General features: G+C 45.4%; 2 protein-coding genes across 3 annotated transcripts; both read left to right on the top strand.

The window, feature by feature from the left end:
- Positions 1-4,126: 4,126 nt before the first annotated feature.
- On the top strand, positions 4,127-8,883 carry LOC125704036 (cytochrome P450 1A1). Its single transcript, XM_048969322.1, has 7 exons — positions 4,127-4,265; positions 4,906-5,783; positions 5,872-5,998; positions 6,156-6,245; positions 6,375-6,498; positions 6,643-6,729; positions 6,867-8,883. Exons 2-7 carry the CDS (start codon positions 4,944-4,946, stop codon positions 7,150-7,152), a joined length of 1,554 nt encoding a protein of 517 aa, XP_048825279.1. The 5' UTR covers positions 4,127-4,265; positions 4,906-4,943; the 3' UTR covers positions 7,153-8,883.
- Positions 8,884-11,885: 3,002 nt separating this feature from the next.
- LOC125704037 (enhancer of mRNA-decapping protein 3-like) lies at positions 11,886-26,999 on the top strand. 2 transcript variants are annotated; one of them, XM_048969324.1, is made up of 7 exons: positions 11,886-12,007; positions 12,959-13,133; positions 13,975-14,237; positions 18,280-18,624; positions 22,274-22,427; positions 23,125-23,342; positions 23,626-26,999. In XM_048969324.1, exons 2-7 carry the CDS (start codon positions 12,970-12,972, stop codon positions 23,958-23,960), a joined length of 1,479 nt encoding a protein of 492 aa, XP_048825281.1. In that variant the 5' UTR covers positions 11,886-12,007; positions 12,959-12,969; the 3' UTR covers positions 23,961-26,999. The 2 variants fall into 2 exon arrangements, with proteins under 2 accessions (XP_048825281.1, XP_048825280.1); XM_048969323.1 differs by having other exon boundaries at positions 11,892-12,007; positions 12,928-13,133.
- Positions 27,000-27,071: the final 72 nt, after the last annotated feature.

Genomic DNA, 27,071 nt, shown 5'->3' with positions numbered 1-27,071 from the left:
GTATGTGCTGACTGCGGCGTTAGGTTACAAGAACTCGATCATTATTTCATGGAAGCAACGTTGGCACCAGTTTCATTGTCCCTGCCAGCTTCTCTTACGTAGCTATGGTGAAGTTTTTCACATTAAATTTAAATGCTAACTTAAGCTCTGAGATGTTATTTGGTAATAGGCCTATAAATTCCATATTCATTCATCCAATTCACATCAATGTTCTAACAGGATATCGATATGGTTGTGGATAGGCTACTGAAGTGCATGTCTGAGGTAATGCACATATAAAAATATACAAACGAAGACCTTGAGATTAAAAGCACTGCAGTGGCGTTTCTTGAACCATGTGTGTTGTTTTGAAACATCATTGTCATTTGGTTTCTTTAAAACAATGGACACGATTGCGCAAGATATCGTGACAACCTGTCATTTGCGGCACATGACAATACCATGCACGAATAGGAAGAATTACTTGTTGTTAAATTAAAAAAATAAAATAATATTTTTTAAAAACTTCCAAAATCTATTTTGAGGTTTCCATAAAGGGCTCGGATGGATGTTCATATGTAAGACCCATCATTCTTACGATCGATTTGAAATCGGGATTCTGATTTTGGAATGAGTGCCAACATTTTGAAACAGTATAACGGATTTTAACAAGAAAAAAATTAAATATTGTTGTCCAGTCAATTCGATGCATGATTGTATCACATAAAACGTATTTAATGCAATCTTACGATGCACCTTTTTGGAACTGTCCATGGTGCATGCTCGGTTACCATGTGTGTCAATCAAAACATGAAATAATTTGCTAACTGTGAATAAATGCATAATATATTTTGTCATTTATGGGTCTTTAGTTTTCTCTTAATTACCGAAAGCCACTTCCGAAGGAGGGGGAATTGCCAAACTGCGGAATTAAGCATTTTGATTTCGCCGTGCCTTGCATACCTGCATAATATCTGAACTACATATTGCCTAACTACAAAGCCCCCGATCGCCGTATTTACTGAAGCTGTGGCGCTCAGATATGTTCACCCCCGTGTGCCGGAAAAAAAGTCTCACGTCCTGCGGCTTTTGTTCTGTGAATTTAAGACCCTTGTGTCTTTGCAGGGGCTGCTTCCGCCTTCGCGTGACTGGCCGGACTGCTTTCTCACGCAAACTCTAGGGCTAGAGACACGCACCTCTCCGGTGCTCCACTGACGGATGACATAGTGAAAGCTAGGCAACTTTTCCGATTAAACAAACTCGTCGATTCAAATACCATTCACTTTGATCTGGTGGTTTTAAATTGACAAAGAACAAAAGCACTTTGCGGATTTTGTGTGTCGGCAGCTGGGTTCTACCGAGTCTTCCAGAGTAGTCACTGATCTTTTAAACGTAGCTTGCGCCCAAAATAAAGAAGAAACGCTTCACAAAAAAAGTTGAAATTGTGAAACTTGTCTTTGAAAGTAGACCCAATAATATATTCATAAATGAAATACTGAAATAAACCCCCTAGTATTACAGTTATTAAAATTAGATGCTTACGTGCAAAACATACCGACTATTCTATTTAGTTTTATGTAGCGCATTATTGCGTTATGCGGTTATAGGATAAAGCACCTAATTAATTATATCCCATAATCCACGCATCTTCTAACGCTTATCGAATACATGGTTGCGGGAATCTAGGACCTATTTCAGGCAGCAGATACGTAATGTAAATTAAAGATATAATTCACATTAAATCAGTACTTAAACCTTCTTAAGGTTCAAAAGATGCGCAAATTATTTGACCTCTTACATTTATCGACGCGTAAAAACCGTTATACAGCATACACAATAATTCAAAAATTATGGTATATATAATATATTCCCCAAATTCAGTTGGGTTAAAAAAACAATTACTTAATTAAATATAATTAAACAACGACTATTTGGTTTTATTGTCGAATACTGCTCATAGATAAAACAAATTTTCATTTAACAATGAAAATCAATTAAACATTTCAAAATTGCTAATTCTAAATGAATACATTCTTAGTTTAATAAAAGTCAATCCAATATCAAATGAGTATTGATGTGTGGCGTATTGTTATATTTTTTAAATCATGAAATCTTTTTGTTTGAAAAACCCTCCCTTTCAGCCTCCCAACTGTATGGGCAAATTTATGAATACATTTATTAATTCAGATTACTCAGATTTTAGTATTTGTTGCTTATTTGTTAAACCGACAGAATGCAATATTTCTGTGCGTCAAATATAATTTGAAACGTGGCCGAGGTAGGCCTCAATTCTGCACAACCTCCCCTATTCGCCTTTTACCCTTTTCGGTTAATTTTCCTTTGCTTTTTCTGCTGAAAAGAAAACGGTGAACTGAACTCAGCTGGTCTTTCACCCCTGCGGTGCTGACAGAATACACCCCCCCCCCCCCCCGCCCCAGCATCCTTAACCTGGGGTTGGGCAAATGGGGGATGGGGTTCACAATCCGCAGAGCTCTCACGAACATGGGCAGATATTTAACCCCTAGCGTCGCTCGGGCAAGGCCGTGTTACGTTGTCATTAAAGTTTAACTTAGACATTTGACTTAAAGGATGGTCTATTGTTATTATTTTATATATATTATTAGACGGTCTTCAGACTATTTGCGCTTTCCTTTAACCTTCTCCGTTTATGAGTGGCTACAACTGATTGCATTCAGCAATAAAATTATACAGACCTTTTGGCATTGCGTTAAGTAAGCTACTTACTGGTTATTTTATTACCGTTTATTTATTTTATATATTTACTTTTGGGTGCATTTGCAAGTTCGATTTGTCCAACAGAATCAGTCGCTTTCCCAATAATGGTAAACAGCACAGTGTTACACATCCTTTAGAACAGACTGAAACTGTATTAAATGCAAAAAGAAAGCCCATTTCAACTTGTTCAAAATACTTCAGATGTATTGGTTGTAAGACAACGCTTTATTGGTTAACATGATGAGTGAGATTTATCAAGCTGTCAGGAGCCAGTCCGCTGATTACAAAACACTCCGGGCTAAAAGTTCTCCCTCCCGCATACACACCTTTGCACGCTATCGTCATCTTTGCACGAAACCAGTATTTGTCAAGGGGATCGCGTATTTGAAAAGGCGATTTATATAAATGTTATTAATTGACATCGAATAGTAGTGAATTGCTTATGTACTTTCTCTAATAAAAATATTAGGCCTACATATTAATCCACAGTGATTTAGTTGACCAGTTAACGTATATATGACGAGCTTCCTCTGATCTAAGCAAAGCTTTAATTTTTACTTTATATGGTTTGTCCTGTTAAATTTGTGATTTATTACGCAGCATTGTGAGGAATTACGCAAGTTTAATCACGCTTAAACACTTATTTAAATAGTCCTAAATCGATTAATTGTAAATATAATTACAAATAAGTGGAGTTTATAATAAATAATTCTCATTACTGTAAATGAAGAAAAAAAAAAGTTATTGTTGATAATGTTAATAGGGGTTGGCAGTAGCCCGTATCTCTGGATTTGGTTTAATGTCAAAGAAAATGCGTGAACCTCGTTCTGCTGGAAAGAAAAGAAAGCGAACGCAAGGAAAACTCTCCTTCTGAGACATTTTTTTTCCATTTTCGCATATAGTTAATGCGTTTTGTTGTGAATTAGGCCTACATATTGTAGCTGTGGTAAATATTCCTATATGTCAAAAAATTAACATCAAATATAAATGTTATGAGATTTATTTTTCTAAGGCTTAATATTTTTGGGAAAAACGACTTAAAAATAAGGACACTGGAGTATTTTACTTATAGCGCATATACATGCATGATTAACACGTATTATTGTTTTACTCACTTAAAGAGAGTTATCAAATATCAAGACGTAATACCGCACAATCTGTCAGCACTGCGTGCCTGAACAAGAATCCAAATTTAATACGTTCCCCGTTTTCAGTAGTGTTCCTATAATCATTTGCCGTGCAAGGATGTAATATCTTCCTGAATTGTCGCCTCTTCAGTAGTTTAGTTCTTTTAATTACCCCTCTAGTTTACACTATATTCAACTGCGCAGCCAATCTCTGAACTCTAGCAGCGAGGATTTGCAGTCTCTACGTCACGCGGGTTATGGCCAATAGAAATTAGGAGCGCTCTATAAAGCAGAAGTCCGTCTTATCACCAATTCACCAGTCTAACAGAAAACTAAAAGGATTAGGGATTAACAAACTTCCTTAAGTAGACTTCGAGACGAATTTTAACATCGAATTTGAACTGCTGATATCGATATTCAAAGGTAATGATTAAAACATTTTTTGCTTCACTAAACAGCTCTGGAAATCAGTAAAAAAATGACAGGTTACAGTTACGGCGCTGGTGAATAATATTGCCAGTTTTTAAAAACTTTTTATTGGATTGCAAAACTGCATATATTCTTCAAAAAATGTAACTGAAATACTTTGACGCAGCTGTAGTGTTTATTTAAATTCTTTCCATTTCATTTCGTAAGGTGAAATCATAATTGGACTGGAACTATCTGAATGCAAAATGTTTCAAATTAGTTAATCAGGCATGCGAAGTAACTGATTGAGCTCTCTTAGCTGAAAAAGCATGCTCTAAACATAGTGAACGGGGAGTGAGGTGTGTAAAGACAGATTACAGCATGCGTAGAGCCGTAAACTGGAAAAACTACCAGCTGCTTTTCGAAAAGCAAGTTAGTAATATACGGTCTCCCAGACTCCTCCCTGTGTAGTTTTTTTATACCGGGGTGCGTTCTATGGTTCATCCAGCTCTCTTTCTGAATCCTCTGCTTTTTTGCTCCCTGTAAGATGCAATGTATTCTGCATTTTTCATTCCACCTCAGAGGTACCTGTGTATATATTTATACAGAAAGCTTATTTTGCATGACATTTTTTGTTTTCATTCTATTTCTCTAGGTTTGGATCTTCTGAGGGACTAAGTCACTCCTGTCAGAATGGGACTAATGTTTCTCCCGCTTCTTGGCTCGCTCTCGGTGTCTGAGGGCCTTCTAGCTATGGTGACAGTGTGCATGGTGTACCTACTGCTACAAGTCCTGCGCAAGGAGGTCCCCAAGGGCCTCCAACGGCTTCCGGGCCCAAAACCGTTGCCAATCATCGGGAATGTGCTAGAGCTGGGAAGAAATCCCCACCTGAGTCTGACAGCCATGAGTGAGCGATATGGCCCCATCTTCCAGGTCCAGATTGGTATGCGCCCCGTAGTGGTGATGGGTGGGAGCGATGTAATCCGGCAGGCACTCATCAAGCAAGGGGAGGACTTTTCTGGCCGACCAGACCTTTACAGCTTCCAATTCATTAACAACGGGGAAAGCCTAGCCTTCAGCACAGACCAGTCTGGGGTGTGGCGTACCCGGCGTAAGCTGGCAATGAACGCCCTGCGCTCCTTTTCCAACATCGCGAGCACCACCACCAGCTACTCCTGCATGCTGGAGGAGCACATCTCCAGGGAGGCTGAGTACCTGATCCGGCGGATCAGCTCCGTCATGGAGGCCAGCGGCAGCTTTGACCCCTTCCGTCACATCGTAGTGTCCGTGACCAATGTCATCTGTGGAATGTGCTTTGGTCGCCGCTACAGCCATGATGACCAGGAGCTGCTCAGCTTCGTCAACCTGAGTGACGAGTTTAATCAGGTGGCGGGCAGCGGTAATCCCGCTGATTTCATTCCCTTTCTGCGCTTCCTGCCCAGTGGAACCATGAAAACCTTCCAGGACATCAACTTGCGTTTCAACATCTTTGTAGAGAAGATTGTCAGAGATCATTACATTAACTATGACAAGGTTTGTAAAAAAAAATAAGGTAGTCACACCTTACTATTCCTCAATTTTATTCCTTAAAATTTACAGTTTCATATCTTATGCTTTCTAGAATAACATCCGTGACATCACAGACTCACTCATAGATCACTGTGAGGAGAGGAAATTGGATGAAAACTCAAACATCCAGGTGTCTGACCGGAAGATTGTCAGCATTGTCAATGATCTCTTTGGAGCTGGTATGAGACAATACACCCTTTTTGCATATTTTGACTCAGTTGTGTTACATAAATTGCATCATATATCTCAGACCCTAAAATTAGGCTTTGTTTAATCAGGCCCTGTGATGGTGAATAGCTCAAAATAAATACATGTTTTGTCTGTGTTGTCCCTCAGGTTTTGACACGATTAGCACTGTACTGTCTTGGTCGGTTGTGTATTTGGTTGCTCACCCTGATATCCAAGAGAAACTCTACCATGAGCTACGTGAGTCTGAATATGAACTTCCGCCCAATCCACCTTCACTGGAACCATCTTTTCATGAACAGACCTCGCTTGATTCTGTGTCTGATCCTTATGTTCCTTTTCTCCACCCCCACACTTTTGCATCTGCAGAGGAGAACGTGGGAATGAATCGTACCCCCTGTTTCTCTGACAAGGCCAATCTACCCCTCCTCGAAGCCTTTATCCTGGAGATCTTCCGCCACTCCTCCTTCTTACCCTTCACTATACCACACTGGTAAGTAACAAATACACCGGAATCTACTTGGTTGCAATATCATGTGTCCAGCCAGCAGAGGAGAAAGGTTTTGTAGATTATATATTCTATCTTACACAGTGTATTAATTACATTTGCTGACAAAGCTTTTGGTTTCCTATCCAGCACTACTAAAGACACATCTCTCAATGGATATTTCATTCCCAAGAACACTTGTGTCTTCATAAACCAGTGGCAAGTCAACCATGACCCGTAAGTATCTCCGATCAGACATACCAGAGTACGTACGAAATGTACCAGATTAAGTCCCAAATTCCAGGAAGGAAGGAATTTGGAATGTGTTAGGTACTTCATTAAGTGCTCTGTATGTCCTGTCCTTTGTCTATCAGAGCATTATGGAAAGATCCTTCCTCATTTTGTCCGGAGCGTTTCCTGAATGCTGATGGAATGGCGGTGAACAAGCTGGAGGCGGAGAAGGTGCTGATATTCGGCCTGGGGAAACGGCGCTGCGTTGGCGAGTCTATCGCTCGTTCCGAGGTCTTCCTGTTTCTGGCCATCCTGCTTCAGAAGTTGCAATTCCACGAGAAGGCTGGACACACCCTCGATATGACACCAGAGTACGGCCTCACCATGAAGCACAAGCGCTGTCAGCTGTGTGCTACTCTGCGGTTGTGAGCCCAAAGTAAAGAAAAGAGCCAAGTGCAGGAAGGTTAGTTTATAGAGCTCATGCCGATTTGAGAATTGAGCCTTGTCTTGCTGCTTCAGAAGGTCATATTCTGTTTTAGATATGAATGGGCAAGTTAGTTCACTGACTTTTACACTGAACAGTTACCCTATAGATCTTCAACAAGTAATATTTCTTCTGATTGCAAAGCATTTTCATCTCAAAATGGAGAGATGCATTTTTATTATTAGGTACAGTTGAGTTGATGTTGACTCCTGGCAACCATATAGGAAGCAAGTCTCCAGATTGGCTTCCAGTTTGGGTCTTCCCCGTGGCCTGCTCATTGTTGCAATGGAACACAAGTGTAGGATGTGACAAAGAACATGTGCAGTGTTGTCAGTGTGGTTTGTATTTAGGCATAATTGTCCCCCGGGGAAGCTAATACTAGTAGAAGCTCTGTTGCAATATTACAGGGATAACTGGCATTTTCAATTAGCAACAATATTACACAATCTCCATTGCCTAAAAGACTTACATAGTATACTGGGAGAGTAGCAGTGTAACTCCTTTGGAATCCCAAGGGACAGACTTTTTTAAACATTGAAATTGAATAGCAGTATCATTCTGTCTGCATGGTTTTCGTGTTCTACGATCACCTCTCTCTGAAAGTTTTACATTGATGCTTACATGATTTATGTGACTTCAGTAGTACCGAACCATTATGCAACTGCTGTAGAAAGAAGAATGTTGCTTGTCTGTAACATAATGTTACAAAAAGAAGTTAAGACGTTTACCATGAAAATGCACACCCAGGAATAATTCTTCTGAGTTTATTTTATCTGAATTAAAAACACAAGCTAATTTGACTCTATATACTTGTATCGTAAAATGTAATGACTGTATAGATATGTACTTATAGAGAACTATGATAGGTAACTATATAAACAGGTTACTGTTCAGGAAATACAGCTCTGGAAAAAATGAAGAGACCTCTCCATATTTTAAAAAAAAGAAATTTGCATTTTTAAATCCTGGTTTAATCCTGGTTCTGCTGGCAGAAGGCTACATGGCTGGTTACTTCCAAGCTCAGAACTTCTAAGACAGCAGCACACAAGAATAAGATGAAGCAGGAGACACTGGGAACCACCAGAAACCAGTCAGGTAGAGGGCAGAAGCAACTTTCTAATGGCAGAGATGGCCATCAACTTATCCAACAATGCCCTATGAATCGGAAGATGACATCAAGTGACCTTAAAAAGAAATGGGAAACATTAAGTGGTGTGAAGTGCACTGCTAGGACAGTTTGTATCAGGCTCCTGGAAGTAGGACTGAAGTCCCATAAAGCAAGGAAGAAGCCCTTCATTAATGAGAAACAGAGAAGTACCAGGCTGCAGTTCACAAAAAAATATATATTATTCAGACGCACACTCATAAGTTAAGAAATGAATGAAACAAAAAAATTTGTGGTCTCTTAATTTTTTCCAGGGCTGCATATAGAACATTTTTTTACTATAGCTCTGTTTCCAGGACACTGAATGTTTTTAATTGTATTTTTAAATTGTATTATTTTCTGCTCATTTTTAATGTCAGCCATTTTTAAAAAGCAGCAATAAAGAGCTGACGTGATTATTCTCTTCTGATTCCACATATGTAAAGAGGCTAATTGTGTATAGTTCTTTCCTATAAGCATTATCATTTTTTACGCAAGACAGAGAAATGAATAAAATACTCATTCATTTTTATCTCTTGTGCCTATTTTGTTTCCATCCATCCATCCATTTTCCAAACTGCTTATCCTATTGGGTTGTGGGCGGTCCGGAGCCTATCCCGGAATCAATGGGCATGAGGCAGGGAACAACTCTGGATGGGGGGGCAGCCCATCACAGGGCACACTCACACACCATTCATGCACACATACGAGCAATTTTGGAACTCCAAATAGCCTCAGCATGTTTTTGGACTCTGGGGGGAAACCGGAGTACCCGGAGGAAACCCCACAACGACATGGGGAGAACTTGCAAACTCCACACACATGTGACCCAGGTGGAGACTCGAACCTGGGTCCCAGAGGTGTGAGGTAACAGTTCTAACCACTGCACTACCATGCCGCCCCTGTTTGGTTTCCTTCAGTGCCATATTAAGTTCAAGCAACTGATTACATAACAGCGTTGTAGTCGGATATGTCTATAGTTGGTGTGTTACAATCCAACCTCCCTTCCCCCCAATATAAATGGAGTCCAGAGACATGCAATTATGTGAACCAGTCTATAAATAAGTCAGAATGTGTTTATGTCCTATAACGGACTGACCAGGCTGTTCTCCTTTGCTGTTCCCTGTGCTGCCTGGAATAGGCTCCAGTCCAATACCTACAATCATGTGCTGGATAAATGTTTGGGAAATTACATAAATGTGTCAATTATTTTAAAATATCACAATTAAAAACTGTAGCATTATACCATAGTGTTTAGCAAATGTTTAAACAAATTACCATTTTCCTTGAGTGCATCTTGAAATACTGTTTTACTAATATGAAACTATGTGCAGTGCAATGTTAGACCCTTCTTCAAGAAAAGCGACCAGTTCTGTGACAATTTTAAACAGGTAGAAATCTACTTTAAGCTCTACGCTCCATAACTTCCAGGTAATCCATCTGAAGATAAGCAGCTTTGGGCCTGGCCAGTATTTGGATGGGAGGCCAACCTGGAAAGTGGGTTGCTGCTGGAAGAGGTGTTGGTGTGGCTGACAGGCCCATCCTGTGGTCTGTGTGGATCCCAGTGCAGTATGGGGACACTGTGCTGTGAAAATGGTGCTGTCCTTTGGATGAGATGTAAAACTGAGTTCCTGGCTGTCTGATGTCATAAAAGAGCCCTGGGCATCCTGTGAAAGAGTAGGTGTGGTACCCTGATGTCCTGGCTAAAATTGCCAGTGTGGCCCTATCAAATCTGGCCTCCTAATCATCCCCTTCATGTACCTGGTGAATTCTCTCCTGACCCTTTTACAATCTTAGCTACTGTACGGTGAGCATACGGGTGCAGTATGGCTGCCGTCACAACATTCAGGTGGGGGCTATACAGTGGTGGTGGTTGAAGTGGCTCCCCATTGGTTTGGTAAAAGTGCTACATGAATGTAAAGTTCAATCAATTCAGTTCAATATTTACGTCTGGTGTTTCTGGGAGGCCATGGAAGATGCTTGACCTCATTCTGGTGTTTATGAAAGTACTCTTGGGTTCGTGTAGCAGTGTGTATGGTGGCATTATTGATTCAGAGTATGAGAATATCATAAGGGAAATATCCTAGTCCATCTAGTCTCATACACTTTGGCTGTTTAGTCTTTGGACTTAATGACTCGTATGACATGGTTAAACATATCAACCCACACTGTGTGTTGAAAGCATCTCTGGAGTTCTGCAAAAGTAAAATAGCTATGGAAACCACTGGTCCTTCCTGTGAATTGATATGTATGGAGTGTTTTTTCAGCTAAAACAGTAATTCAGAATCGCTTACTGATTCATTCATGTTTGGTAATGTTATACAAAAAAGAATCATAGCATCAGAAAAGCTAGCTTAATCAAATCATGAGAACTAGGTTCTTACCACACAAAACAGGAAAAGAACATCCAGCTTTGCCAATAGACTATAACCAAGGAATATAGTCAGTGAAGACACGGCATTTCACAGGAAGGATGACTTAGCTGATGTGTTCCTTGAGAGATTTTTTGGAAACATTAAATTTAAAATGTACTTGAAAGGCATTTTCAATAACTGACTTTACATTTGATCATTATGGTTTTAATATACGGTTGCTCATATTTCTCAGCATTTTAAACATCCACAAATTTCACAACTCAAAAATTGCAGTTACGTACATGGCTGAGCTATTCTATTTCTCTTGCCCTTTCAAGATCTATTTTCTGTGTTTTCGGATCAGTGATCTAGATATTTCTTATACAATCGAAAACATTCCATTCACTAAATCAAAAGATTAGAACTCAAAATCGTTAAAACACTTCGGTACTAGTTTAAAATTATCATTGCTATTTTAATTTATAATAGCTCTTAAAAAGAATTTAGAAAAAAATATCTGTATCTGTATCGCACACAGCAGCTTATATTAATCCATATGAATTTGGGGGGAAAAGACTAAGAGAACTCATTTCCGTATTTCCGCTTGCTCAGGGGTCTAGGTTTTGGGGGCTTTACACCAGATTACGTGTCTGTGAACTAGAAATCGATAACAAGTTGTTTCGGTACCAGCTAAACTATTAATTTTTTCATGACATATCGTTTCTGTTGAGACTGGGCTACAGTGATACTGATTTAGTTTTGCGGCCGTACTTTATGTGCCAGTGATACGCGATATGTGCCGGATATTTTACATATGTTGTTATGATTTTCCCTTTTAGGTAATTTTGTAGTTTTTCCCGAAGGAGTCGCCTGTCATTCGGGCACCAACTATTTGGCCTCTTTGGAACTGTTAGTCGCTTTCGGATTTCAGTTTCTCACATCTAAATGCTTGTCAGACCGCATTAACAGCTAAAACATACTAAATTTAACATAATGTGACTATCTAGAGGAGTCGTTATTATAAAGCTAAAGCGCTTTTGCGTGTGGTGTTTCTGTAACCTATTCCGAACCCCAGCACATGTCTAAAACACTTTCTCCTTTGAAACTCTGGCTGCACCGGTACACGCGCTCCCTTAACGCAATTGGTGCGCAGCTGAAGGAAGTGACGTCTAACACGTAAGGAAATCTCCCGGAAGTAAATTGCCGAATCGCGGCGCTCGAAAATCCTATACTTTAGAGAAGACAGCTTAAACTAGCACATTTCCAAAACAATTGTTTATTGTTTCTTGAAATTTTGATAAGGTAGGTACTTTGGTTAACTGTTTATATTCACGTTTTTAAAACGTCAGGCACATGTATCGTTAAGTCATTCGTTCTGCACCGATAGTCATACTTGGAAGATTTTAGTTTATGGTCATCCGTTATTAGCGATGGTTAGCAAGTTATATTCTCTATATGCAATTTTCTCTAGCCAGCTAGAGCCCACACACTACCCATGACCATAATAAATCGTTTTAACTAAATTTTAAGTGTTTCGCACTCGCAGACTATTGTGACTTACTAACAGGGTTACTTCATATTTGACGTGTTATAGAAAGTTTAGGATATCTCGGGGTTTCCGAGATTTGTACATATCGCTAACTTTTCTAGCCATTCATTATTTGTGTATTTCTGTAATTCCCTGATTAGCCTCAGCTATAAAAATTAATGTAAAGAGATTACGGGTATTAATAGTTCGACATATGCCAGGATTGTAAACTTAAAAAGAGCTTGTGTCACAACTATAATGGGAATATATTTGCTCAGTAATATTACATACACTCCTCTTCCAGTCACTTATAAGGGTTTGCGCGGGGAGGGAGTGGGGTGGCTGCAACCAATTATAGCAGGGTAGGGCGCAAATTTGCGATACCTCGTGGGCGGAAGGCAATTTTATTGGACAGGCAATTTAGAGACATCATTTAGCCGGACTATGTGTTTTTTTTTTACTGTGGGAAGAAATCTGCTTGGCATGGAAAGAAAATGCTAAATCCACACTTAGTTTAGGGCGAATGTGAACCATCCACCCTAGTGGCGTGCAGCAGTAGTATATGGCACTGAGCTAATATTACACTTATATTAAATACGAGTCCCACCTTGACTTTGTAGCATTTCTAGCCTTATGGAAACATGCAGATTTTGGATGCCTCATGGTTGCAGTAAATTTCACATTTGCCCTTTGGTCATTTTGAATGACCTGACTGTCCTGACCAGCTACAAAGAGCATGGCTGCAGATTGGCTGGGAAGCCTGGTGTCGATCAACTGTGGGCCAACGTTAGGCGTGTACCAGGGGGAGGTGTCTTCAGTGGACCAGTCCAGCCAAACCATCTCTCTCCGGCAGCCTTTCCACAATGGTATCAGGTGCCCAGTTCCAGAGGTCACATTCAGGTATGAACCTTTGGTAATGCAGCACCTAAAGCTACTTGGTGTCAACGAGTGTATGATGATACAGCACATTTGCAAATAAAGTTATGAACATGAGGCAAGTCTTCGAGGAGCCACAGTTGGACCATGAATTTGCTCTGACCTGGACTGTCTGTGGGTCCCGAAGGCCCGGATTGGGAAACACTGGCATATAGAATCGGCGTCTCATAACTGCCCAACAAGCAAGTGGAAGATTCTTTTCTCACTATGTCACTCTTATCTTACTCTGCCGCAAAGCCATGTCCAATATACTGCTGTACTTAACGTGCCCCCCCCACCCCATGGGCAGAATGATGCTCAGTTTTCCCAGGGCCAATTTGATTCAAGATTTTTATTTGTCACATTCAATAATATAGTGATACGCCAGCAGTGAAATTCAATTGCCGCCATGCCAGACTAGGCAATGAATAAGATAGAAGGATACCCAAGTTAAAGACACAAGTTAGCAAAATAAACATTAAAAATACAGAAATATATAAAGCTATAAGAAAATATGAGAATGTTAGAAAGTGCTGGCTGCAATTACAGCTTATTTTAGTTTTTAATTGCTGATGTTAATGATCCTAATCACCTGGGGTTAGAAGCTTCTCCTCGACATCTCAGTCCCGGCCATAAGGCTCCTGAAGGCACCTTCCTGAGTGCAGCCACTGGAACAGTTTAGGGTTTATGACTGTACCTGAAACTTGCATTACATCATGGTCTTCTTTATGAGCTGTAGTCTATAAGGAGGTCACGTCTGTTTTAAGTGGGCTGATGTCACGGTGATGTAACGGCAAGCTGATCCAGTGCATGGCCTCACCTGCAGTGCCATGGACATCAAAGAGCTGAAGATCCTGGATATTCGAAATGGCACCAGACCAGCAGCGAACCCTGCCCCTATTGGGCACAGCGGACGAAATGGCCGCGTGGGGAGCCAGGCAAGCAGCGCCCCACTGCCGGTGCCACACAGAGGAGAACCGAGATCATCTGAGGGGCTTAATTCACCACAGCAGTGTTCCAAAAGCTACGGGGAGCGCCACCTAGAGGGCCCTGGGCAAGCCAAAGTATTTCGCCGAAGGCACAACTCTTGTAAGTAGCTCTGGAGGGTGTTTTTCTGAAGTGGGGGGGGGGGGGGCAGGTTTATTGTGTGATGGGATGTTTCTCCCATCACCGAAGTAAAACACTTTCCACTTTCACAGCCTCTTTACCTCACTAGTGTCACTAGAAAGATAGTCATTCTTCTTGAGCGATCGATTCATTCCACCCGTATTTGATTAGGTGGAAAGTCAAAGGGTGATGAAATGAAGGAAACTGTATCACATGCGATGCGTGTAATCAGGGGTAAGGAGCAGTTTAGACTGAAACAACAGTGATGAGGAAATGCTCACTGACAATTACATGAAACTGTAGAACAGCAGGAAATAAATGTACAAATTGTCATTCAAAGTGTTGAAGCCTAAGTTTCAGCTTCTTTAGTCTGAATCTGTCATAACTTGGAATTTTGGTGCATTTCCGCATATAAACTTCTCTCAGAGTTTTAAAATAAATGGAAAATGTTGGTGATGGGTGTTTTGATATATGTGCATCAAAAAATACCGGTTTAATAAGACCTGAAACAGATTTCAGCGTGGCAGGTAAATAGATTTTCCAGTCAATCTCCAGCTTCTCATCCATTCAAATTTTTCTTGGCAAGAAGGGCTGATAACATTTTGAGTTTGGTTTGACCTTCTAAAAATGCGTAAATGGTGAGTGGTTGTTAGATGTGAGTTTTCAGCAGCAAGGCGATACTCAGTTTTTTATTGGGTTGTAAATGCCAAGTCGATGCTGGGTGACAATGGAAAAAGTCCTGTTTGGTCAGACATCCTTCGATTCAAGTCGTTCTCTGAGTAGTCTGATGTATAAAGAACGGCAGTGTGTGTGTTTTTTCATTTTAAAGTCCAACCAGCTTATGTACCTGTCAGTGTTGTTTTCTTGGGGCAGTGATTGCAGCAGCATTCTCTTTCCTCTTTCTCTGCCGGCTGTACTTGTGGGTTTTCCCTAATGTTCACCCAGAGTAAATAATAATGCTGGGTTGGATCTGGCCATCCCTGGTTCATTCTCCCAACCTCACGCCTCTGTTATGTAATCGAGCGCCTTTTCTGTCCTTTGGATTTCTGCTCGCTTCGGGGAAGCAGCAAGTTTAGCTGTGGTAGTTGATCTTGATCATGAAAAGCACACTCGTCTCATACTGAAAAAAACATCCAAGAAAACCTGGTGTAATTACTTTGATTTACTTAAAAATGCTGAAACTTCATTTAGGTTTAGGTGTAATTACTTTTTGTCGGTGTACCTATCGCTGACTGCTTTTAGTGTTGTTTGGCTGGTTGATTACGGGTAGGGTCACTTCAAGTACCTCTGTTAAACTTGTTAAATACAATCTGTATCTTTCAACTGTCTTCAGCCTTTGGACTGAATTGAAACCTGTTTTTTTTTTTTACTAGCACTTGATTGTTGTCACTGGGAATTGGTATTTATACTTTTCCTATACGCTTTTTATGCTGGCTCTAGAGATGGGCAGGATTCCGCAATTTAGGGACGGTGTCTGTGGGGCTGGTGCCTCTGGTGAGACGAGTCTCGGAATGAAGTGTTAAATGGCAATACTGCCCATATGCTTCTGTGCATGTTAAAGTGGCCAATCTGTCCTGCTTGCTGAATGAATTTTTTCATGGTCTGGAGTTTAGAAGATGGCACCTTGTCGCTGGCGGTTTACCACACAGACGGGTGTGTACTGTCTCTCTCATGCCCCTGTCTGCCGTGATTGTCTGCTTGTTGCCGCATCATTGAAGAGGGGCTCATGTTCCACTGTCTGCCTTTTGTTTGCCTTGTGCCACTGCTTCTGCTGCAGCCACAAGTTGCCGCTCTGCTTCCTTTGAAGTGGCTGGACGGCAGCCAAGCCCCTCTCGGGTTACGGCGAGCGGGCCGGCTGGACCAAGCGTCGCGTCCGTGCGGCGCTATTATACAGATGCGAGCCACACTCCTCAATTGGGCTGTGGTCGCTCGTGTAATTTTACGGGTTTTTTGGGGGGACAGTTCCATGATTAGGACAAACACAGCTGTGACACTGCATCTTGTGCATTTACTTCTGGTCCTCCATCGCGGTTCTTCACCCAGCTGCCATTCACCACAGCATCTGAGCATCCCCAGTTCCTTCCAGGCCCATATGGAGGTAAACCAACACTTGGATGGGTGCTGGTCCGTTTAGAGTCAGTGTTCACTGTTCCCTGGAAGACGCGTGGGCCTGTCCCTAAGATGTTATGGTGCAGGTGTGTGTTTCCCAGATGCTCCACCTCCTCTTGTATGGGGGGGGGGGGGGGGGAATCTACGTGCTTCTTCAGAGGCAGCAGTGGGGGGGGGGGGCTGGTTGGTCACGGGGGTGGTGGCGACTCTTGGATTCCCATAGCGTGCTAAAAGCCCGGGCCGGAGTTCCTCTTTGCAAAAGAGTGTGACTAAAATCAATAAACATTCCCCTGCCAAACCCCCTCCCCCCCACCTCCCTATCCCAACTTAAAGAGGAGGTTATGCAAGTCCTGGCTTACGTGCCGTAGTGCCCCCTGGTCTCCTTCCCCTTAGCACGCCACCCCTGCTGCTCTGCACAGGAAATAGCCCCCCCCCCCCCCCCCCCCCCCCGCCGCCCGGCACCACAGGAAGTTGCTGTCCCAGTGCACTTGGAAACGCGGGGCGATAGGAATTATGAAGTGCCCAGCCAACCCCCCTTCGCAGCTTGTCTACTGGCAGGCTGCTGGCCAAGTTGCGGGGGGGGGGGGGGGGGGGTTGAGTTGGGTGCTCTCACGCGATGCCAGGCCCTGCACCGCAATCAGGCATTGACTGCTGGGGGACGCAACGAAAAAGGCAGCAGGGCCGTCTGCTCGTTATTTTGGACGTGGTGAGGATGGCTGCGCCCCTCCACACCCCCCCAGTCCTCCCCAGACCTCCGTCTCTCCTCACTTGGGAATAGATCACCTCTCTCCGTTGTCATGACGCAGCTTCTCTTTCTGATTCCGTAACCATGGTAGCGATGCCCATTCATTATAATGGTTTTTAGCATTTAGCTTTAGCGGCCTACAGCTCCTCTCCCCTGGGCTCCTTAACTCACTGGTTATTAGTTCTGCTACAGTGTTTTGGGCCATTCTTTTTATCCTGTATACGCCAGGCTTTCCCAAGCTGTGATGTTTAGTCATTAATATCTCTAAACGCAATGCTGATACCTAGTATCCTTGCGGGCACTCTTTAGCCACCTGAGTGCTCTCCATCGTCACAGTGGTTGTTCAGCTTGGCACCCTGAGGCATCCACCAGTCTGTCCCTCAGGATGGTGATGAGGATGCTGCCAGGTGCCATGGCATGATGAGGCTTTGATTCCCTGCTAAGTGGGGTTTATGGGGCTGATCTGGGGCGTGGGGGTCTATGCGTTTTTTTTTTTTTGTCATCACTTCTGTAGCTCAGGCATTAATTCCTCTTTCAACATCCCTTTCTCCATTGGCTACATGCAGCATGATTATGTGTGGATGGAATGAGTGTGAGACCCCCGCCCCCCCGCACGGCTTGCAGCGGGCTCAGCGGGCTGGTACGTGATCTGCGTGAGGAGCTGCGCGCGTCGTGCGAGAGGCCGAGCACAGTGCTGTCACGGCAGCCGCTCGCGTGAGACCGTGTCGCTTAGCGTGAGAGCTTAGCGCCGTCAGAGCTGAACACCAGGTTTTTCCAGTTTCTTTTTATTTATTTTTTTCTCTCTTCTCGCTACTTTGGCTGCGCGCGTGTGTGTGTGTGATTGAAGTTAATACTGCACCGGTCTGTTTACACACACCCACACACACACACTCTCTCGCCACCGCTCTGTGTCGTGCTGCCCGCTGCCCACGAGCCTGTCCGCTGCAGTCAGACACGTGCCACGGCCGAAATGTCCGGATGGCTTGTGACTGCTGTGTTATGAGAAGAGACTGCAGGACCCCCTTTTGGGGGCCCCGTCCCAGAGCTGCTCCTGTCTTCCTTCCTTTGTTTAGTCCACACTAGTTTATTTAGCTTGTGTGTTTCTCCGCGTTACCTCACCCCTCCGTCCCCCCCCCCCCCCCCCCCCCCCCATTTCCCTGTGCTCCTCAGGGTCCTCCAGCAGCCGCGGTGTGAGCCAGGCTACGCCGAAGAAGAATGGGGCCAAGAATGGCGTCGGTGGCGGGGCCATGAAGATGAAGGATGACGAGTGCTTTGGCGACGGCACCGACGAGGGCCTGGACACAGACTTCGACTTCGAGGGCAACCTGGCGCTCTTCGACAAGGCCGCCGTCTTCTCTGAGATCAACACCCTGGAGCGTCGCGGCAATGGGGCCCGGGCGCCCGGCGAGCGCACACCCTCCCGCTATCGCCACGACGAGAACATCCTGGAGGGCGTGCCTGTTGTGTACCGCCAGATTGCTGTGCCCCAGCCTGGGGGCAAGGAGTACTGTACCGGTATGACCCCCCCACCCACCCATCTGCCCCCGGCACCAAGTTAACTCTGCACAGCTCTCTTATAAAATACCAATAAGAAATCAAATACCACATTTATCATGTTAATAGCCAGTAGTGACTGTTGGCGGTAAACAGGCTTGTAATTGGATCTCGGTCTGTAAAAACAGCCCTATTTCGTCAGCAGCGCAGATGCCTTGGGATGTGTATGTCATGCAGCTGTGCAACCAGCTGGAGTGACACCTGGGCCTGCTGGCTCCCCCTGGTGTCGCCCCAGTTCAAAGCACCCTGCTTGCACCCAGGGGGGGCGTCATGTTACAGCAGGGAGCCCTTCTTTTAGCTCCTAGTTTAAGCAGTAGGGGAGCAGTGGGACAAATCTTTAAGGTGATGCTGTTTTTTTTTATTTTTTGTGAAGGAGTATTGCCACGTCCTTACCTTCTGTGGGGGGCTCCAGGTCTGCAGGAATCGTTATCTCTCCAGCTTTGGAAGTGCTGGATTCCTGCTGGGCCCCTAGCAAACCCCATCACTGCCATGAGGCTGTTTTTCAGCCGTTTTGACTGTAATGTTTGTGCTTTTAAATGCCACGTTGCAGCAGGAGGCTGGGAAGTTTGGTGAAGCATGTGAGTCTCAGGTGTGACCCGAGTGAACTTTTGCTCCACAAGCTGAGATCTGATCTCCTATTATCAGAGTAGCATCAGAAGCAAAGCGTGGGTCAATTGCAGTGTCTCATGGAATGCTGGGTAATTAAGGTCAATATCCCCTCTACCTTTCTTCCCATTACCTTTAAGACGTTGTAGGAAGATGGCATTCGTAAGCCTCTTGCAGGCTTTTTGTTTGTTTGTTTTTTGAAGCATTGCATTATGGGATGTGTTGAGGCATGGAAGGATGACGGCATGCTACAGCACTGACAGAGATGGGTGTGTATATGTGCCCAGATGCCCCTCACCCCCCACTTAGGCCTTAGACCCCGAGCCCCTTAATTTGCAGGCCCCCTAAAAGCTGGCTTTACATAAACTGCACGTCAAGAACTGGAGGCCAGCGACCCATTGCCCTTGTCACTGTAAACGGTTAAATTAGCTTTTAGGTTGAGGGGAGTCTGCACGCCTGTACGAAATGTAAAACGCCGGCGTTCGACCGAGGTCATCATCCATTGTGCTTTTGATTGTGTGTCCTCTGAGGCCTTAAATCCCCCGCTTAATGCACGCCGGCTGGGCCTCTTCACCCCCCCTCCCTCCAGCTGGCAGGCGGCCTCGGCACATTCGGTGCCACAATGCTGACCCCGGGGTCTTGTACATCGCCGGTACCCTAGAGCACCGATAGCCTTCCCGCCTTTAACTGAATGAGCAGAGCAAAGCTTTTTTTTGTGTTTTTAGTGACATCCCAATCAGAGGTGTGTGTGCGAAAGTGCACCATTGTGCTTTTTGTGCCAAGCATAATTAGACGTGGCCTAGATCCAGACCCCCCCCGCCCCCTGCCCCCCCATGGAGCACATTAGTTTCAGCTCCGCCTTGTGATCATGCATGAAGAATCGCTTCCAGCTCAGTTTATTTTAAAGCTCCTGCCCCTGTCACCCAGTTGAGCAGGTTGAGCGTTGCGTGTGTGCAGGCTGTGAGTGGGCGTGTGTGTCTGCATGTGTGAGTGTGTGTGAGACCGCGCACACCCCGCCAAGGGAGGCGTTCTTAACGAACGCATCTAAAGCTACAATCAAAAGTGAGTTAGCATCATACCACCTCATGTTTACAGTGTAGGGATGGTGTGAGTGTATCTGCCTCGGTTCTCTTAATCCTGAACAACAGGGTTTGTCAGACTCTTTGCAGCTGATGGGTACTGGTCATGTGTGTGTGTGGATGCGTGCGTGTTTGTGTGTGTGTGTGTGTGTGTGTGTGTGTGTGTGGATGCGTGCGTGTTTGTGTGTGTGTGTGTGTGTGTGTGTGTGTGTGTGGATGCGTGCGTGTTTGTGTGTGTGTGTGTGTGTGTGTGTGTGTGTGGATGCGTGCGTGTTTGTGTGTGTGTGTGTGTGTGTGTGTGTGTGTGGATGCGTGCGTGTTTGTGTGTGTGGATGCGTGCGTGTTTGTGTGTTCACGTGGTTAGGCAGCTGCATCGCGCAGACCAACCCAGCACAAGTAGGACATGATATGAACTTCGACCGGGGTCAAGTTTCACTATTTCCCCCTCATCTCCATCAGCTATAGAATCTTCCCCCTGCCGCTGGCCCCCCTCATGATTGGCTCAGTCCCTAGATCCGCCCACTCCGGCGAGGTGCTGCCTCGTCCAGTCATGGGTGGTCTCCGGCGACTTATTCAGGCATTAATTGGGTACGCATTACGAGTTGGCTAAACTCGTATGACCTCACGCCCTCGCTTGTAGTGGGGGGAGGGAGGCTGTGAGAATGACTGCCAAGTGAGAGGAAGGGAGTGGAGAGTAATGGATGACTGAGGGGGGGCGGGGGGCAGCTCGCGTGAGGAAGTATTCCTCGAGGGAATGGGGCACTTGCGTGCTTAGGGTTAGTCAACGGCTTACACACACTCACACACACTACTGGAATGTCCTCGTCATTCCTAGAAAAGAGAGAGCAGGCAGGATCTGTTTATAAGCTTGTTCTTGATACACCCCGTCCTTTTAGAAATCGTTGATTGTACTACACATTCTTCCCGATCCGATTCAGCGTTTATGGCCGTGGCGTCGAGACCGGCGTCTTTGCCTCCCGTTCTGGCCTGATCGATCCCCGGTTGGTGATGTTCAGCGCGGCCGATTACATGCGAATTTGCTCTTGCTTTGAAAGTGGCACATGAAGCGTCTCATCCGGAGAAATGGCTGGAGAGCAGGCCAGGCTTCTCTCAATCGCTGTCTTAATTCTGGCTCCCTGCCTGTTGGCCCTGAACTCTTGAAAGGTTTTGCTTTGCCTGGGTTTAAATCCGAGGGCCGGTGTGTGGGTCAGTGGACACTGTGTCAGTGATTGGAAGGTCATTGGCTCAAACCCCAGGGTTGGCAGAGTGATTTTACCATTGAGCCCCTTGATCAAGGCCTTTAACCCCCAATTGCCTTCTCAGTTGACCTAGGTGAGCTAATAGTATAAATGAGCTATAATTACTGTTAACTATGACAGTATCGTTGCCATTGTTGCTGGTAGCTGATGCTAATTGATAATGCTAGCACCACTGAACTACCTGACATTAGAGCCCATGGATGTTTACGTTAGGTCATGTCACGAGTGGCCCGGCACTCACAATCTGCACAGTTCGGTAGAAAGAATTTAGTTCCTACATTAAACTGCTCCCTGCAAGGTCTTTGGATTAGCTTGAGTAACCGGGTCATGATTTCCGGTGCCATTGTTGTTGAATTTTTCAAATGTGTGAATTACCACAGAAAGAATGCCATTTAGTCCCATTATTAGAAGACTGCTATTTCTGTGGCCAGTATTTCCTAAACTAGGCAGCTCTCACCACAACAATCTCAAAGGATAAATAGCCCTACAACATATCTGAAATGTGTTTCTCGATTTTGGGGTGAACTGTCCCTTTAAAAGTAAATGCAAAAGGGTGTCCTCAGCTATCTTGAACCAATCAGTTCTGGGGGTGCTGCCTTGGCTATGGTGCCCCGCCTTGACCAGACTCGACTTGACCCCTGTATCGTCTCCTACCTGTTCTCGTAGACTCGGGCCTGGTGGTACCCAGCATTCCCTATGAACTCCACAAGCGCCTGCTGGCCGAGGCCGAGAGGCTGGGGCTGTCGTTGGAGCGGCGGCTGGAGATGACCGGGGTGTGTGCCAGCCAGATGGCGCTGACTCTCCTGGGTGGGCCCAACAGGTGAGTCAGGATGGGAGGATGGTTGGTATATTGCAGTAATTCCCAGCCTTGGCACAAGGGGGCCCTTCCTGTACTGTTCCTTCCTCTTGGACTTTCTGTGACTTCGTGCAGAAGTGCTCTCTGTAAGATCTTCTTGTCATCATGCTTGAGCGTCTCCGTAAGTTGGGAGGGTCCCCAGGATTCAGGGTATCAGCTGCAGCTCTCTACATGTCCCTCTGTAGAGCCGTGTTTTGTTCGTTTCTCTCCCGGTATCTTCCGGTACAGGTTGCACTTACCGAGATCCGCTATAGCACCCTAGCTAGGCATTTCCATGAGTGTCTGAAGCACACTGTGAGGCAGCCTGCTGTTCAGAAATGCAGCCCCTGAGAGCATGAAGGCCCAGACGAGAGGCTCTGTTTTTGCACCCAGGGCACCCAGAGGCTCCCGTCTGGGACTGTCTTTCCTGATTTACTGATGTAATTGATTAGTTGGTCAGCTCACCTGTTCTTTGAACTTTGTGTCAGGTGAAGATTAAATCAAATTCCCTAGAATGGGCAGGAATCCAGCCCTCAGAGTTATTAGCTTATTAAACGCGCATGCTTTGTAACAGCGTGCTGTTCCCGAGGCGCGGCTGCAGGTCGGCATATGCAGCACAGAGGCAGCGTCCAGGGATTTGAGATGGATATAAGCCAGAAATGTGGGTGTGTCCCCTTCACAGACTGACCCCCAAGAACGTGCACCAGCGCCCCACGGTGGTGCTGCTCTGCGGACCCCACGTGCAGGGCGCGCAGGGAATCGGCTGTGGCCGCCACCTGGCCAACCACGGTGTGGAGGTGGTGCTCTTCCTCCCCAACTTCGTCAAGATGCTGGAGGCCGTCACGGTGGAGCTAGCGCTCTTTGGCAAGACCGGTGGGCAGCAGGTGTCGAGCGTGAGAGGTGGGTCGGGCGGTTTGGCCTCTGGGTCCCCTTTTTTCGGCTCTATTCTACAGTCAATCTTGCTAGGAATAATAGAGCGGCTGACTAATGAAGGGAGAAATGAGGTGGGTGTGATTGTTATTCTGTCAATCACAGGCTCACCTGATTGGCTCCCCCCCCCCACCATGTGTTAGAAAGCCACGTTTCTCCCATCACTTTGTCTGCACTCCGAAGTCTAATGCAATGTCTCCCTCTACTGGAACTCTCTGGATTTCTGCACTTTCTCACTGTCCTCTCTTGGCAGACCTTCCCGACGGCCCCGTGGACCTGGTCGTCAATTGCCTGGACTGCCACGAGAATGCCTTCCTGAGGGAACAGCCCTGGTACCGGGCTGCGGCCGACTGGGCCAACCAGAACCGGGCCCCTGTGCTGAGCATCGACCCGCCTGTGAGCGGCCGGGAGCAGGCCGTGGAGGCCAAGTGGTCGCTGTCCCTGGGGCTGCCGCTGCCTCTGGCGGAAAGTGCCGGACGCGTCTACCTGTGTGATATCGGGCTGCCACGCCAGGTGTTCCCCGAGGTGGGCATCACATACCGCTCGCCCTTTGGCTGCAAGTTCGTTATCCCCCTTCACCCGGCATAGGTGGGGTGGGGGAATACAGACGGGGGTGCCGTGGGTCTGGGAGAGGCCCTGGTGGAGATTACATCTGAACGTGTCTGTTTCTGGGGGGGGGGAACGACTGTGATGTGACCTGCCCCCACCCCCACCCCCCCCCCCCCGGGAAGATGGAGAGCTGCTGTTCTGGAGAGATAAAAGGCACAGTGCCAATCTTCTGCTTAAGGATAGACAGTCTGAGGAGAAAAGCCCTCGTGAATGAAGCTCCTTTTTTATTTTGTGACGGAAAGAGAGAAGCCAAACATCACGTCCTCGGCCAAACGTGTTTACAGCTTGCCTGGTTCTGAGACGCCCTTGGCTGGTTTATTATTATGCTTTTTGGTCTTGTTTTCCCATTACGCACTGCCGGGCAGCCTGGGCTGTCAGGAGGACTAATGCTCTTGGATTGTTCTTGTGTCCGGCGTTGGGAGTCACTCACACATCCACGTTTGTTTTTACGAAGGTGGCAAACTAACCATGAGTCTTATGGGGACTGAGAGACTGCCAGAGAATATTATACAGGTTACACATGTCACAGGTGAAACGAATAAGAAAGCCCATCCGAAGTGTGAATTCCCCAGTGACGGGGACGTGCTTATCAGCATTCGTGTGTTCGATAGCTGTGGAATGTCTGCCAGCAGAGAGACGTGACGCTGGGCTGTTCTCAGCACAGATGTTCCTCACGCTCCGTCCTCATTAGTTATTTATTAACTGTTTCTATCTCCGCTTCTCCACCCGATCTAGCCACATACACTTCTGCATTAAACGGCTGCATCTGAAGAAAAGGGGGCTTTTAATTAAGACATCTTCCTATACATGTACAAGTGTACTTTCCCTTTAAATTCTGATAGTATGTGGGCTGTTTGTCCAGCTGTGACCTGATAGAGAAGCTGTGCGTTTGTGGAACTGCACTTGCGACATGTGAACACCAGCCTTTCTGTATACAGACCTACGGACCTTGGGATTTGAATCACCTCCGTTTAATCGCACAGAACGTGGTCCTGAACATTCCGGAAGACTCTGATGTTGACTTGACCTTGTGGATCTGAACCTTCCCTCCATCCATGGATTGATGGACTTCGGACTTTGCAGTTTTATTTTCTTTAACCCTTAAGTCTAGGGTTGGCATACTGTGACCCCCCCAGTTTGCTGGTTGATTTCCCAGCAGTTTCCTTCTGTGTTACTGGTCCAGTACATTATCTATACATTTATTTGGATGCCTTCCTCACTGATGATCACATTGAAATGTTTTCAAGGTGAAAACGTGGCAACATACTTGCTCTCCAGGTGTGTGGTATGCTTTATGGTGAAATATGCTGAAAATGCCGTTGATTAAATGGCTAACATTATAGCAGGAATTGGCAAACGTTCAGCCCACAGGGAGCTGTCCGAGTGCATTTGCCTCTATTTTGATTGGCTGAATGCGCAGTACAGCTCTGACTGCAGCTGTCCATTCGTGTTTCACTGTGCTCTACTGACGTTCTACTTATTTAACGTAGCTTCCAAAGATGTTCGTTCTTTCTTGATATTTCTGATACAGATGTATGAAAAATGATTAACAATCGTTTTCTTTGTGCAAATACTCGGTATTTCTGGTTATTGAAAGTTTAGAAAGACTGAAGAGAGACTGCAAAGTTTACATTGGTTTTAAGCAGCTGGAACAGCTGTGCACTGGCTGCCTGGTTTGTGTTGTCTGTGCTGTTTTTGACATCAGTCCAGTAAAGCAGTGAGAGGAGCCTTCCGCTGATCTCTGACACAGCTGTGGCATGATGCTGATGACGACTTCATAGGCTTGTATGTGCATTTGTGACTTACGTCGCCACAGAGCAGCCAGGTGTGCTTCACACTGTATATTCTGTATGTCCCCGTCATGTGACTGTCTGTAGCTGCCAAGCGTGCGCAGATGCGCAGTGCTGTTTCGTGAAACGTTCTGCTGTTATGTAGCATTAAATAGCATAAGACTCAAAGGTGACCAGGGACCATTATTTGAATCAGGGGAAGTAATAATAAGGTAAAAACATAGACAGTTTGGGTCTCTGCTGTTTTGGCCACCAAAATGGGCCATATACTCTGTGCCAGTGTTTCATAGTGCGGTCCTCGGAGAATCACAAACAGTCCACGTTTTTGGGAGCAGGGAACTGGGCGGGAGGAAGAATGTGGACTGGCTGGCAGGGATGTGGGAGGGAGCAGAAACATGGACCGGCTGCGGGTCCCAGAGGACCAGATTGAGAAACCCTGCTCTGTGGCTTTATCGTTAGGTAGTAAGAGTGCTGTCACGTTACATTCCCCTAGAGGAGCACAGTTCATTCTTAAAGCATTACTAGGGAACAGACTTAATGCTGCTAAGTCTAAGTTTAGTTTCTTCTGCAGACAGATGCTATACATTAGCTGTCACTTCCGTCTGTCTTGGCTTTCTTAGCCATTTGTTGCTAAAAGCGTGCATGTGATCGAGGTCTGCATGGAATCAAGGCGAACTGAAGGTTCTGTGAGTTTTTTTTCCCCCCCAGAAATCTGTCTCCTTTGTCTTGAGCCCACCCCCCAAGTGAGCTGTTCAGGTTGCGGGGAGGGGCAGGACCAGCAAAACCACTGTAGGAAATATGACTTCAAACTTTTGCCTGGGGTGAGAGCGGCGTGTCACCTGGCCCCGGGTCTCTCAAAGTTTTCTTTCAGGAGAGCAGAGTATGGGAGGTCCTGCATTCCTGCATCTCCAGGAGCAGTTTGCAGAGCCTGCGAAGGATGAGCTGTCATGTCTGGATATGTGCTTTCGTCTCTCTTGCCTGATCTCTTCTTGCCTGCAAGCCGCTATTCCTCAGCAACTCTGCGTCTCCATTGTTCATACACTATACCCCCATGAGCTCTATTTTATTTTTATATATTCTGGCCACTTCCAGGCTATATGGTTATATGTGGAGCTGATGCTATTTGTATACATTGAGATAAATCGTTATTGAACTTGACTGACCCAACCTTCTGCCATGTTGAGTTGTAATTTAAGACTGAAAAATAAAGTGGAATACTTGCTGGAAAGAGTGTCTTGCCCCTTTTTAAAATATGGTGCTCAGTGGGTAGCACTCTCACACACCTCCAGGGTTGGGGGTT

The sequence above is a fragment of the Brienomyrus brachyistius genome, chromosome 11, assembly GCF_023856365.1.
Source record: "Brienomyrus brachyistius isolate T26 chromosome 11, BBRACH_0.4, whole genome shotgun sequence".
Classification (NCBI taxonomy): Eukaryota; Metazoa; Chordata; class Actinopteri; order Osteoglossiformes; family Mormyridae; genus Brienomyrus; species Brienomyrus brachyistius.
The sequence above is the reverse complement of the archived record's forward strand: the minus strand, read 5'-3'. Positions and strand labels throughout refer to the sequence as shown.

Excerpts from the sequence above, each read along its gene's own strand:
- LOC125704036 (XM_048969322.1), top strand. The coding sequence starts at position 4,944 with ATGGGACTAATGTTTCTCCCGCTTCTTGGCTCGCTCTCGGTGTCTGAG. Across the intron at positions 5,999-6,155 it reads CAATGATCTCTTTGGAGCTG|GTTTTGACACGATTAGCACT; the intron begins GTATGAGACAAT and ends GTTGTCCCTCAG. Across the intron at positions 6,499-6,642 it reads CCCTTCACTATACCACACTG|CACTACTAAAGACACATCTC; the intron begins GTAAGTAACAAA and ends TTTCCTATCCAG.
- LOC125704037 (XM_048969324.1), top strand. The coding sequence starts at position 12,970 with ATGGCTGCAGATTGGCTGGGAAGCCTGGTGTCGATCAACTGTGGGCCA. Across the intron at positions 18,625-22,273 it reads GGGCAAGGAGTACTGTACCG|ACTCGGGCCTGGTGGTACCC; the intron begins GTATGACCCCCC and ends CTGTTCTCGTAG. Across the intron at positions 22,428-23,124 it reads CTCCTGGGTGGGCCCAACAG|ACTGACCCCCAAGAACGTGC; the intron begins GTGAGTCAGGAT and ends TCCCCTTCACAG.